The sequence below is a fragment of the Nilaparvata lugens genome, chromosome 1 (genome assembly GCF_014356525.2).
Source record: "Nilaparvata lugens isolate BPH chromosome 1, ASM1435652v1, whole genome shotgun sequence".
Classification (NCBI taxonomy): Eukaryota; Metazoa; Arthropoda; class Insecta; order Hemiptera; family Delphacidae; genus Nilaparvata; species Nilaparvata lugens.
In genome coordinates, this window is record NC_052504.1 from 85540744 (window position 1) to 85555853 (window position 15110).

Below are 15110 nucleotides of genomic sequence, written 5' to 3' on the forward strand. Positions count from 1 at the left end.
GCTGTTTCTGCAGCCAATTATTTGTTTTCTTTCTTTAATATCAACATTTACTCATATCGTTTTTTTAATCTGTATTTTTCTCAATTTAGTTTAATATAATATCAATTTTCATAATTTAGTTAATCGATTTTAAATTCAGCGAATTACGCCAGGCCCTCACAAACACAGGCTTAAGCCTACATGTGAGTCTCTCATAACGTAAGGGTATATAATATAAATGTACTGTATTATTTGTAAATTGTGAGAATAAAATTTGATTTGATTTGATTAATACAACGGATGATATGATTTAATACCTTTGAGATGACATAGGAAAATTGGAACTGAAATAAAAAGGGTGATAAGAGAAGAGAGGAAATAATATTCTTCTTCTGAGATTGATGCCAAAATAAGCAAATGGACAGGTGAATGATATGATGGGAACTGAATGAACCCACAATATTTTAGGTGGGTTCCTTATTACCAGTGGTATAAGTACGGTACTGTAATTTTAAGCTCATAAATTACAGGACAACCAAATTCCACAAAACCAAAAATTTATTGTTTGAAAAGTTGGGAGAGATTTCTTCAAAATTTTGATTTCTTGAAGAAAACTTCAAATAAAATATCTTCTTTCAAGCTCTGGCAACATTGCAACACTATAGTGAGGTCCACGTTATAATGACAGTATTTGATCAACTTTGGTTTTGCTATCCTTGTCTATCATTCGACAAAGCCGGTGGTACTATCTTTTTCTAGGTCCACAACGATGCCAATTATGTTTTTGACAGTGTAGAAATATAATTAATAAATGCAGAGAATCGGAATCACCATTCTTCTATCTTTATCCACTGCCATTATAACGTGGACCTCACTATAGGGGAGTTTGCTCAATGACATAAGCAACAGACAAGGAGGCGCCTCAATCATTCGTATCGAGTGAGCTTCCTGCCTGTAAGCATGTTCTGTAAGCGCCAGCGGAGATCCGGAATTGGAGCCAGTTTTCAAACGCACGGCTTTGCTTATTGTTGGGATGTGAGCCTGTGGCAATTATCCAGATCTTGTTTTGTCGCGAAATAGTTTCTTAAATTTTTGTGACAAAGTGTGACGGTGTGTTTGTGACAAGTGACATGTGACCATTAATTCGTCATTAACAGACATGGATAGACTGGCGCCTGATCCCACCTACATTGATGATGGATCAAAATCCAAAGATTCACCCGGTAAGTAAATTTAACAACAATCAAATATATCTTTAATTAAGTTTGTTACAGATGCTGAACGGATTCAAGAACTCGCTTATCGACTTTCATCTTATCAGCTTATAAGATCGACTTTCAGGAAAAAAAATTTGCGTTGACAGATTCAAAATTACTGACAATTTTCGTGATCAGTAAGTTACACGAAATTAAATGGAAAGTTTCTATTTACATATTTCTGATAATAGTTTTTTTTTCAATAAACTGACTTCTTGTAGGCACTATCTAGATACTTAACAATAGTATAAATAGATTCATATTGAGATTACAAGAACATTAATAAGGGCATTAAAATTCTTCAAAAATTAACTCTCCCAATTTTGATACTATAATAATGACCAAAATTATCACACACTCAAATCAAACAAGTTTGAGAATAATGATACACATGATGAAATCTTCTACTACTTGCCAACTGTACACTAGTTGTTCATTATCAATTATTGTCTTACAAGTTACTCAATAATGATTCATCCATGATAACCATTCATGCATGATAGGTTAGATTCAGCCAAGTCCAAGGGTATTCATTTTTTTAGGGTTTCCAAGTCAGGATTACTGGTCGTAGAAGGCTGAAATTATACCATTCGAAATAAAGTATAAAATTTGAGACTTTAAGCATAAAAATATCTAATGATAAGCGCATCTCGAATTGTCTCACTGGAGTTGCGAACTATTGGGGATACGAGACAAGATAACATTTGATTTGTTAAATACACGAATTCATTATTAGAAATAGGCCTACAGAAAAAGTAGAAGTACTAAAAGACCTATCATCCTATGAAATCCTTGGATACCAATTCACTCAGGCTTATATTTATTTATCTTTATCAAATAAATTTACAGAATGAATATTGTGCCGCGCTTAAAAATAGAAGAGATTGAAACCTCTTTTGTAAGCCTACATTCATCCAAATTACATCTCAAGAGTTTAATCAATAAAATCTCGGGAATTTCTTCCATTATGAGGTCTTTCATATAGGATATAGGAATCTGATCTGATGAAACAAACATTCTACAGGTTCATAATTCAAGCATTGAAACATTCTATACAGTAACATTCAGTTCTTATAGTTCATAAGTCGGTGAGTGTTGACACAGAATAAGAGAGTAATAAATATAATATCCAATTATCATTTACAAATAGGTAAGAAGCTAGAAGCTACAACCAATCAATAGCTCGTTAGTCATCAGCCAATCAAAAGAATTAGATTACAACTAATCACAAGCCTGGGATTTCAATCAAAAGACGATTAGACACTACAGTTAACCAATGAGTGGCTTGGGTGGAAGGAGGAAGCGAGTCGACCAATAGCAGATCAGATAGGTGATAGAAGTGTTGCTCCAAAATTATTATCGTTTAATAATTTCAAATTTCAATGAAATAATGAATTATCGTTCATTACATTATTGTTAATAGAACTTGTGAGTGATAATGTACCAAAAATACCTCGCATAGAATATTACTAGGCTACCGTATGCGAATACTTCGCGTAGTATTCGATTGCATTATAATTTATGATGAAATTTCAACAAACAAATTAGCAATATTCAACAATAATTAATTTTGTGAAAATCACGTACCTATGATAGCAGCTTCCACACTTTTTCTTTTCTTCACTATGTTGGTATTGTGAATCACACCATTTATCACTACCGGTGATTTGGTTCTAAATTCGATTACAGTACAATAATATTATTGTGACAATTGAAATTATTCACAATACTTCATTTCTTTCTATTCCTTTGTTAAGGAACTATACTTAAGAATTTGTGATTTTGTAGCCTATATACAGTAGTTGCTGTCTCTATTCTTACAATAAAGTTAATAACTAACTCATCATCCCTTTCCTCATGCCAGTGGAGTAAGAATACAACATTTGTGGTTGTAAATTGTACAGTTAAATGAACAATCAAAACCATACATGCAATCGTATGGAATACCAAATCCACATTAATTGTATGATTGACCAAAATTTACTCAGCGGTTGGACTGATTGGCTGATATCTTAATCACTGTCAAAATAGATCAAAGATAATGCCTTCGAGACTATCCTATGACTACTCTATTCACTACATCACTCTTTAACTAACTGTCATTTATGAGCCTCAAAATCACTTTTTGGTGGTTTGGAACCCCCCAAGAACCGAAACAATAAATCGTTACAGATGGAAAACCACACTTTTCAGGGTATTTTATGAAAACCCTCATCTGCTGCAGTGGGAGTTCTTCTTCTTATTGCGCATTTCACATACTAGTCTAAACATTATTTTAGTCATTGCTGATAGTCAAACTTATCATTTTAAAGACAATAAAAAATATATAATCATAAAGTCATTTGAATATAATATAGTTAAAATAAAATAAGCACGGTATAGACAATTATTATAAAAAACTGCAAGATTATTACAGTAGATCTGAATAATATGTAAAACTGACATTTTATCACAATAAATCACAGTTAGTTCTCGCTAAGAACAAAACATTGTGATCATACTGGTTTTACTCTTGCTCGGGAAGAGTAAAACTCCTTTTTGAAACCCTCGGGACACCCTGGTTTTCAACACGTCTGAGGTGTCAGGGCTAAACACCACCGCACTTATAAGATAAGGTACTGCTTCTATAGAACTGCAGTACAAGAATTTTCTGCTGTGAGTTGTATTTCTAATTCCAAATGAGCTGAATTATATCTGACAATACACTACTATATAAATATTTCGTACACTCTGTATAACTATGAATATACTGTACTCTGTACAGGAGGATTGTGATGCATAAATAATAGTAGAACAGTATTGCCACATTATAACTATAGTGTAGATGGTTGAGTGGAAATATAGCTATATTTATGTTAGCTGGCGGCACGGCGTCGGCAATGGTGTTAAATCAGTGATTGTCGGCGGGGAGGGGTCAGGGAGGAGGAGTTGTTGGTCAGGTGGCGCGTCTCTGGGCTGTGTGGTGGAGGAGGAAGAGGAGGAGGTCTGGCGCCAGATGTTTAACTGGCGCCTGGTGTGCATTCCTGCCGGTCTGCCAGTCTCCTCCTCACCTCTCTCCACTCCTCCACCTCCTCAACATCATCTGTATGTACTTTATTCTTGTTCCTCTTCTGATTCTCAGAGCCCCGGCCATCTGGACTCACCACGACGACACCTCGACCCTTCCCACTCTACCACCTCCTACTTCTCAACACTTCTTCTGTGCTCACTGTGATAGAAAACTACATCAGCTACACACACACACAGTCACAGATCTCGCTCTCGGCAGTCGGCAGTCATCTAAATACAGCAGTGGCGTCGACAGTTTAACCCCCCTCATCGTCATCCTCTTCCTCGTTCATCCCGTTTTGGCCGTCCGCTCGACGACATATCCTTGTTTCTTTCTACCTTCCTATCGTCACCCTCTGTCCTTCTCATTCTTCCTCATGTTCGATTATCGTTCAGGTGTTCTTTTCTCACTTTGCCCATTATTGTTTGAATGTATTGTCGTGTGTTTACCAGTTTTATGTGTTGTACCATATATTAAGTAAACAGAGATCTGTGGTTGTACCATAGGGAAAACATCTTGTCAATTCAACCCTTTTAAAGGTTGATCAGTGGATCAGAGCTGATCAACCTTCTATAATTATTATTGTTCAATTTTAAACAGTTGTTCTAATTGTATAATATTCAGCAATTTGTCGTAACTTGGAGAGATTTCTTATCCATTATTCACTTTTTAAACCTCATAGGAACTAATGTTCATTTTCATTCATTTGTCCAATTCGATTCAATTTAGATATGCTTGATTAATGAGAGATGATTAATTGATAACAACATACATGCCACATCAAAGGATGATTAGCGCATGATCTGACTATGTTATTGTAGTTCTCATGTCAATTAATTCCATTTTCAATATAATCGATTGTAATGGATACTATCGTACTGAATTTGAAATAGATCTATGTTAGAACTGAAATCCAACAGATAAATTGAACCAGTGAACTGAATAAAACAATGCAACATATAATTCTAGAAATTGATAAATGGAAATTATAGATGAAACGGAAGGATATGAAGTACTGTATGGAGAACAAGAGGAAGGTGAAAAAAGAAGGAGGAAATGTAGGCAAACTAATAAGGATATGAAGAAAGATTGAAACTGAGTGTAAATATGAAGAAAAAGAAGAGGACGTGGTAAAAGAAAAGGCAGGAAAGATGCCACACTGTTGTGTTCCAAAATTAGTGTCAAGTATGTGTGTTCAATGTGTAGGCAATCCTAGCAAGTAGAAGGGTAAGCTACCGAAATAAGTCATCAAATTGTAGTGTTGCAGGCACACTGCAAACGAGGGCAGAAACCCACAACAACTTTCAACCCTCCCGGTCATTAGAAATTAGATGATTTCTTTGCGTCGTCACTTATTGCGCCAGCTGTGTTCCTTCTCCTCCTCCTCCTACTCCTCCACTTACTCCTCCTCCTCCTCCTCCTCCTCCTCCTCCTCCTCCTCCTCCTCCTCCTCCGTTTCACCATCTTCCTCCTTCTCCTCTTCCTTCCTCCTGTGACTCCCGAAACAGAGCACCCCCGAAACAGGAAGCTGACTTTGAGAGACCAACAGAACAGCAGGACCTGGGCCGGAAGTGATCGTTTACAAGTTGGAAATTAAGTTGGCAATTAGTTGGGTGAGGCAACAGACCTACAAACAAGCATCTTGGTGAACAGAACTTTAATATAATATAAGAGCGGGTGGGCTGACACTGTCTGATGGTTATGGAATACAATAAAGAGCATATATGGTTTATAGATTACAATAAAGAGCATAAGTTATTTCTTTATAGGCTAGGCTATAGTAGCATAGAGAAGGATATAGAAGCATGTATGGAGAATTTCCCCGACATTCCAACAGTTACTGACATGAAGGATCTTGGGGAAGAGAATTATTTTTATAAACAGGAAGGAATAAGAAAGAAGGAGACAGAGATCACACGACGGACGTGTGTGGCATGCAAGCCGTTGTCATCACTGATCATCATTATAATTATGATATATAGCTTATATATGATACTTTTTATTTTAACATTTGAGATATTAGTCAATACACTTGAAAAATGATTTACGAAACATCTCAGTCATTAAAAATTATAAATTTTATGATTATTATTATGTGATCGGATCGGAGTGGGATCGAAGTGCTTCGTGATAAACCCGGGCTTGAAAGATAACTTTTGATTTTAACATTTGGGATATTAGCATAGCCACCTCTAATACAAGGCCGCGGCCTACGATATTGCTACGTCGCAGTGTAGGCCTAGAGTCAAATACATGACTCTGATTTCATTGGTGAAAAAGATTTCAAAAAATACCAGCTGATCTTTTTCACCAATCATGTATTAGATTCTAGGCCTACACTGCGACGTTGTAATATCGTAGGCCAATACACTTGAAAAATGATTTACAAACTTGAATAATTATAAGTATGATTAGTGATATTCATTTGATATCCAGAATTGAAGTATGTCATTATCTTAACTAAAGTCTTGAATATCATAGGAAGTTCATCTTCCTCACTTGAAAAATAATTTCAAAACTTGAACAAATTTGATCATAAATATGATTGGTGATATTCATGTGATATCCAGAATTATACTTAATTACCTTAACAGGAGTATCATAGAAAGGTTAATCTTCAATAATTTGAAACTATTCGCGTAATACTCCTTAGTTCTAAAAGAGAATCCAAGACATCAAATTCAAGATTTTTTCTTTTCCAATGGTACCGTACAGAATTAATATTAATTAGTGATTAAGTAATCAAGTCAGTGATAGACTAATTAGTGAACTCAGAATTGTAAAAACAGGATGTATCTCAAGGAAAGGAATCTGCAACTGAGTGGAGCCGTAGAGCATTCAGGAATGAATTAGTTTATGGTGAAACGTGCCGACTTGAGCTCACAGATTTCAATTATGGAAAAGCTACTCGCTGATTGGAGCGATCCCATTCGTCTTCCACCAATCAGAGTGAAGAAGCACTCTGATTGTAGTTTCTCGATTTGATTAGCGCTAAGCCATTTTGGATAAAAATTATTAAGACTACCATTCTCGAGTCTTATTTTGGATTTTTCAATTTGATAGGGGTTTTCTAGATTCAATTAGATATTTTTGTATTTATTTATTGGACAGAGCAAACAATACAATAGTCGAAAAATAAAAACAGGCTATTGCCCAAAGCTTCTTCAATTTCCTAATCTTATCTACGATTGACTGATTTTTCGTAAATGTATAAATATAATAGTTTCTGAATACATTTTGTATGTAAATTGTTGGAATTTGATAACGGTTGACACATTTACCTTCTGGTGAACAAATGCAAATTAGGCTACAAGTTGGCCTATAAGTTGATCGAAGTTGATTAAAATAATAGGTACGATTTTTTCTGCAGTACGTCAGTGTCACAGTCAACAGAAATTTATTGTCATGTCGATATGACGTGAAGAGTACCGTAACTAAATTCTGGCGTTTAATTCTGGCATAAAAAGTATTTTTAGAATGTCATGTACGGTACCGTACTGCTGATGTGCTGATAGCAAAATTCGGAAAGTCTTTTTGTTGCTTTTGAAAATTGCATGTAATTATCTCCATAATATATTATTTGTAATAATTATAGAGAGTATTAGATTCTTGCATTCTTCAATGATCGAGCTGAGTTGGAATTCATTGAAAGCTAGGTACGTCAACGATCAACTTTGAACTTTCCTATTGATACTCAATTTTCTAGTTACTGGGTAGCCTACTCTTTCAATTCTTTCGGTTCTCCAATTCTCCAGGACTAAATAATAATAATGAAACTTATCTATTTCTATAGAATGTGATTAGTTTGTCCACAACTGAAATAACTTATACAGATTGACACAATCTATGATAATTTGTACCAAATTATTTTTTGACTCAATTTGATATGATAAATGTATGAATTCAGGGCTACTTTCTTGTATTTATGAAAAATAATTATAGTACCCTTTAAAATTAATAGAATAATAGAACAATAATACAAATTGTATTATTGTTTTATTAATTTTAAAGGGTACTATAATTATTTTTTATTGATATGATAAATTCAGTTTAGACTCAGAATAATTATGTAACATTGATGAAAGATGAGTAGTTATTTGTTGTATTCTGACTCTTCTCTATGTACGCCTACACTATAGAATATATTGCAGTTCTGTTCTTGATCCAATAAGATATTTTAGTTAAATCAAAATCAAATCAATTTATTTGCCATTTGAACAAAAGCAATATAGAAATTTTAATAAGAGATCCATACAATCTAGAATTCAAATCAACCACAAGTAAATTGGATTTCGAATCTAAATTAATGATTTCTATCATTGATGATAATCACTTATTTATCCTCGTATCTATTGCTATTAACTCCATGTTATTTCAAGATTTCATTTTAAAGTAGTGTTTTGATGGTAAAACAAACACAATCTCTTCAGCAGATTTCACGTTCCTTCTAAAGCTGCGTTTACACCAAAGTTATTAACAAAATGTTTATTTCTCCGTCTACATAGATTCTATTAGATTGAACATAACTTATCATACACATGATGAGCATATGTGTTTGTCAAGTTCCGTTCAATCTAATAGAATCTATAAGGACGGAAAAATAAACATTTTGTTAATGTTAACGCAGCTTAAATCTTCCCTATCATAAATTTTTTCCACCTCCAACTCACTGGAATTCTTTCCCTTCACATTTGAACTCATCAATTCTCAAGATAGATAGTGAGTCACCACTAGAAGTGCGTAGAGCGTGAAGAAGATGAGTACTGACTGGCGACTGCTGCTGTGGAGAGGGTGCTCAAGCATTGATTTGATGAAAAGCGACAAGCCAGTGAGCCAGCAAATAACAACTACTGTTGTACCAACTTATCATGCTTTATCAGTGCAGACAGGAGTCTTGCCTTGCCACCGGTTTCGGTCTACCGGTCCGGTGCGGTAAACCAACCGGCAAGCACGACTTCCTCTCACTGCCAGAAAACGCCCAACGTTGGCCACGCGACTCCAGAATAGCACACGCGACATCAAGCAACGAGATTGGTTTTGTCACAGATCTAACTGTTTACTCAGTCTATGATTTTGATTATTTAGTTCTACCTTATCATCTTATCCTCCTTCTTCTTTTGGTCCTTTGTGTCATTTATTTTGCTCATTTCTTTTTCTTTTAGTTTCTTATCTTGTTCCTCCATCTTCTTCCCACGCTTCATCGTCTTGTTCTAATTTTCTTTTTTCTTCTTGTTCTTTCCCTCGCATCGAATTTTATTTTTGTTCTTGCTACCTCCTCCTGCATTTTGCTTATTCTTCTTCTTCTTCTTCTTCTTCTTCTTCTTCTTCTTCTTCTTCTTCTTCTTCATCATCATCATCATCTTCTTCATCTCGCTGTTTTTCTCCTTTCTATTCATCTCGCTATAGGCTACTCTCGTTCTTTTTCATTGCGCGTCATCTGCTCATTTCTTTATCTTCCTCTTCTTGCTCTTCTCCTCGCTTCTTCTTGTTTTCTTCTCAATACCTGTTCTTCTTGGTTTTGATTCGTTTCTTTTTCCTCCTCCTGCTCCTTTCTTCAACTTTCTATTTCTACAACTTATTTTGTTCACAACAATAAGTCTACATCTTATTATTTCAACAACTGAGAATGACACCATTGGTGTTGAAACATGTTTGTGATTTTTAAAATGAATAAGTGATATTTTTGACAACAACCCAGTGTTTTTTCATTATGGATAGGTATCACAATATCTCACCAGCAACAGTTTCTGAAACTCATTTTCCTTCTGTCTATGTGATTCTTCCAGCTCCTTCTTCTAGTAATTTTTTCCACTTCTTATACATAGATAGTTTATTGATGAATATGTCAAGTACCTATATCATTCTACATTTAGCTAATCAAATAATAATCTTTACGATCATTATCAATTCCTGTTTCAAATATATAAAGAAATTCAGAAGATGAAAAGTATTAATGTTGCCTGATATTGTAATCGTGAAATATTTGGTGCTGATTCACTTGTGAATGATAAGAGTTGTAATATTGAAATGCATATAAAGTATATCCGATTAAAATCTACCGTGCAGAATACTGTATTCGAAAATATAACTGACGAATATTGCGTTCAATTTAGATACACAAGTGCCTGTGAAAGAAAAGATAATGTTACGACCGTCGATGTAAATGTATTTGTATTTTGTGCAGCTCTGTACCCATTTCACAATAATAATAATAATTATTCAGTACACTCTAAACATCTGTCATGATTAAAAAATATTGCACTCAATAGCATCTGAATAAACAAACTACCAACATCAGGCATAATTTTCCGGTTCTATTATCAAAACCGCTACACTAACCGATTTCGAATGAGCTGCGTTTTCAGTGTCAGTGTCCCTCTTGCGTGATGGTAATCTCAAAAAATCCGAACCCCAATGACAAAAATTGGATTTCATTGAGGGTTTTTTGCTGAAGGTTTGCCTAAATAAATAAACGTATTGATAGTTGAAGTAGTGCTTGCCCATTTGGGACACTTCAACGCGTGAATTATCATTGTTGATCAGACAATAGGCATAGAGTAAGTGTTATTGTTGAAAGGGAGGCCCACCTTTCGAGACACCCCATTCATGAATCTCCAAAGTGGGACGTCCCGTTTGGAGAACTGGATGGATACCGCCCTGAATAGATACAAGCATAATGCTACAATAAATTGAGGGGTGAAATAATTCACCCAGGTACCATGTCTATTATTTCACTGATAACTGGTGTAGCGACAACTGACAGGAAACTCACTAGGATACGGATTGAGGACTACGTTTGTTGCTAATGTATGTAACTCAGAGGAATGCTGATCCATGTTGTAAAAAGTACCAAAAATACTTCATTATTCATTTGTTACGATAATATTTAATTTGTAGTAGAAGGTATCCTGCTGACACTATATATTATGAACCTATCAAATCAACAAGATCATATTCCCAATTACAAATACAATTATACTACGAGTTTTTTAACCTGTTTAGTCTAACAGCGGTTTTTTTGATAAGTGGAAATTTTCAAATGCATTTTCAGTTATCTTCTAAAAGGTCAGCTTTGAAGTAGTCTGCAAATTTTCACTATTCTTGCTAGTTTTGGTGAAATGTAGTTCTAGATAATAATATTGATGAAATGATAACGCTGTTTCAATTTCAATTTCATAACGTGAGTGGAGTTTACATCTTCAATATAAGTAGAAAATTCTCAAAATAAAATATCTGAAGAGACAAAAATCTCTCTTTATTACTGTATATATTAACTTGAATCAAGAATATTTTATGAATAAATACGATCCGAGGGGCTCATTTTATGGGAGTTCTATTGTGAATGCAAGCTGAGACCTTCCACATATTGGAAGAGAGATTCCAACCACAAGCTAGTAGCCAATTACTATCGTAGCTTGGAATTTCAACCAATAGGGAAACGCTCAATGAAATAGGAAAATGGGGAATAGGCAAATCGCTTGCTCAGTATTGGAACTGTGACCAATACAAAGCAATCCATTGAAATGCCAACAATTCAGGGCAATCAAAAATTGTTTAGATTCTTTTAGTAATATGATTTGAAAGCCGTATTATATCATCATAGGGGAGAATAGCAATTTCTTCAAGTTTGTAACAGTCAATGGCACTTAAGAAAATATTGAACCAATCACAATAGATATCAATTAGATATTAGCAAGCTTCGTCATAGAAACAACCAATGGGAGTTGAGTATGAGAATCTTCAACCAATCACTTTCTAAACAATGAGACACTGTTGTTCGAATGAGAGTGATTGGTTGATGGCGAATCTAAGAAATCCCCTCTTTTATTAAAAAAAATCATTTTATTCATGGATTTTCGGGAAAATTCTTTATACACTTTTCTGTGCTTCCATATAAAAAGTAACACAGTTTGTCATCATGACAACAACCAATAATGGGACCATGCGAGTTCAACCAATCAAGCTACTGTATAACCAATGAGAAAGAGAGAGCGAGAGAGAGAGAGAGAGACAGACAGAGAGCAAGTTTGTCATCATGCCAACAGCCAATCTGATTTGAGAGAGAATTCAACCACATACAATCCAACCAATTAGAGATTAGCTGTGTTGACGTAGTAGTGACAGATAATGGAAGTTGAGTGAATGCACAAGCTAACCAATGAGAGATAGCCAATTTGCCTTCATGACAGCCAATGGGAGAGAGTTACTGTACATCTATTGTGTGGTTACTGAATAGAAATGTAATCAATATAAGCAAAATACAAATGCTGAAGTTTTTCCTTGAACCTATTCAACGCCTATTCTGAGACGACTAATTAGCTAATGAGAGCTAAGTAGCTAATTTGTTAGGAAGTGCAACAATTCTCTACCTTCGATTATTACGGTTCTGTCAGCAGTGGCGCATCAACTCCCTCATCACATTTCTAAGTAGATAATCCAATTTTCTCCCTTATGACATATTTTAATCTTATGACATCGATAATCTAAATTTTCGTTTAAATAAATCTCTTACCACGAATTTCATTTGTTTGTTTCAGGCGGTCTCCATCAGGACCGGGACTCTGGCTTCAGTTCGGCAGAGTACGACCTTGACAACGACCTTCACTCGCCGGCGGGCAGCAGCGACGTTGAGACGCGGCTGCGACCCGCACCACCCCCCTCCACACCGCCCTCTTCCGGCAAGCGGCAGAAACGCGCCGCCAACGACGAGGCGACGGCGGCCAAGCGGCGCAAGCGGAAAAAAGACGGCGACGACACTGACGATCCGTTCCGTCCGTGGGGCGGCAGTGACGAGCAGCAACCCTTGTCGCTAGTTTTAAGGACGGAGAGCGAGGATACCAGTTACCGACCTCAGGATGTTGTCAGACTGGGCAGTAAAAAATCGGCTGCAGTCGCTGGGTGCAGCAGTAGTAGTAACAGCAGTTCTAGTCCAAGTAATCATAAACCAGATAACAACAGTAGCAATCAGCGAAACTACAAGAACATGACGCGCGAACGCCGAATCGAGGCGAACGCTCGCGAGCGAACGCGAGTGCACACGATCAGTGCCGCTTTCGACACGTTGCGGCGGTGTGTGCCGGCCTATTCGCACAGTCAGAAACTGTCCAAACTGTCAGTGCTGCGAATCGCTTGTGCGTACATTTTGACACTGAGTCGAGTGGCCGGCGATGACTACTCGGCCGATCACAGTCAGCCGTCGCTTGCCGATTGCGTGGACAACGTGTCCAAGACAATACAGATGGAGGGCAAACTGCGCAAGAAGAAGGATGAGTGATCAGTTTGTGTGAGTGGTGTGTTTGTGATGTTATTAAAGATTATATTTATTATGCAAATAGCCTACAGGTATTTAGGAATTTCAAAGTTGATATGAATGTTATGAAAGTACAGGTATTTAGGAATTTCAAAGTTGATATGAATGTTATGAAAGTACAGGTATTTAACATTGATATAGTTTTCAAGTATTGGAATTGCAAAGTGTTGATGAATTTATCAAAAAACAAATCCCATAATAGTAAAAAAAATCAGCGCGTCAATTTTACCACACTGTACTTGAAAAACTAAGATAGGCTACATATTAGGCTATTAAACAAAAATCCAAATTAAATGTTGCCAATTTTAATGCTATCTCACTTTTGTTGCAATCCAAAATATACATGAGATACAAAAGGAAGTTGTAAGTAAAAATGGATTCACAGTCAAAAGGAATCGATATACATTTTTCTTAGAATTAAACATTTAAATTTTGTAAAATATTGCTATAACAGAATATGACTGTCAAAAAAAATAGAAAAGGTGAAGCAAAATTGTGACTTGTGGTACTTTTCAAATAATCGTTTTTTGGAGAAAAAAAGGATTACGATTCAACTTATTTGAAGAAAATAGGCCTTTAATTAATGAAGGTCTAATTTAATGTTGTGTATACAAATTTACTGGCTTCCGTTTGAACCCACAGTTGGGCTCATTTTTAATGTCAAGTGAACTCATATGAGCTCAATAAAGTGAACAAATAAATAATATTGGCATCATCATCAATAAGATAAAAGTCAAGCCAACTTTAATTTCTCAAATGATGTATATTATAAATTTCTGAAAACAGGAATAACTAGAAAGGTTTCAATTCATATGAAGGTTTTAAATTTATAAAGGTTTAGATGGTTTTAAAAGTTTCTAAATTTATTTCCATTTAGAAATATCAATTACTCCGTCTCTTCTATAAGAATATTGAAATTTATATCGGTTACTATCCAGTTTAGTGCTAGATTTACTGAGTGCAAATACTACTGAGATTTTTCTGGTTGATAATAGTTCAACTGTTTACATTACTATTTAGAGGAAATGAATATGTTTCCCTTATTTCTCAACAGAAGCTTCCATCTTTGTCAAGTAATGCACCACATTGCCTAATATTGTAATAATATACTGTATGGTAATACAATTGTAACTTGATATGCCGTGCTTAAATTAGGCATTCTAAAAACTTGCTTAATGAATTTGATTGCCAAAATTTTACGTTGTGTTCAATTTTATCTATGAAATAAAGATTGTGAGCCAGTAGACAAAAAGGAGTATAACATTTCTAAAATTTTATATAGTTAGGCTATTATTGTTCGTATATTAGCCCTAAAATTCAAAAATATTGAATTTATAATACTCTGATATGAATAGTGGTTGTTGGGTCTACGTTTACATAGCCAATACAAAATAGTGCCAAAATGAAAAACAATGCGAGATTTCAGAGAAATCTATAATGTCAAAGGGATAATATTGTTCTGATTTGAATGTAGTTAGTAGTTTGTAGTGTTATGAGATGAGCTGGCCTCCATTGA

At 35.2% G+C, this 15110-nt stretch overlaps 1 protein-coding gene across 1 annotated transcript; it reads left to right on the forward strand.

Annotated features, from left to right (window-relative positions):
• Positions 1-978: 978 nt before the first annotated feature.
• Positions 979-14987, forward strand: LOC111053640 (protein atonal homolog 8). Its single transcript, XM_039419419.1, has 3 exons — positions 979-1202; positions 12822-13626; positions 13672-14987. Exons 1-2 carry the CDS (start codon positions 1139-1141, stop codon positions 13556-13558), a joined length of 801 nt encoding a protein of 266 aa, XP_039275353.1. The 5' UTR covers positions 979-1138; the 3' UTR covers positions 13559-13626; positions 13672-14987.
• Positions 14988-15110: the final 123 nt, after the last annotated feature.

What these genes read in the sequence shown, in the direction of transcription:
- LOC111053640 (XM_039419419.1), top strand. Translation starts at nt 1,139, where the DNA reads ATGGATAGACTGGCGCCTGATCCCACCTACATTGATGATGGATCAAAA. An exon ending in AAAATCCAAAGATTCACCCG is followed by an intron (nt 1,203 to 12,821) that starts GTAAGTAAATTT and finishes TGTTTGTTTCAG; the next exon opens with GCGGTCTCCATCAGGACCGG.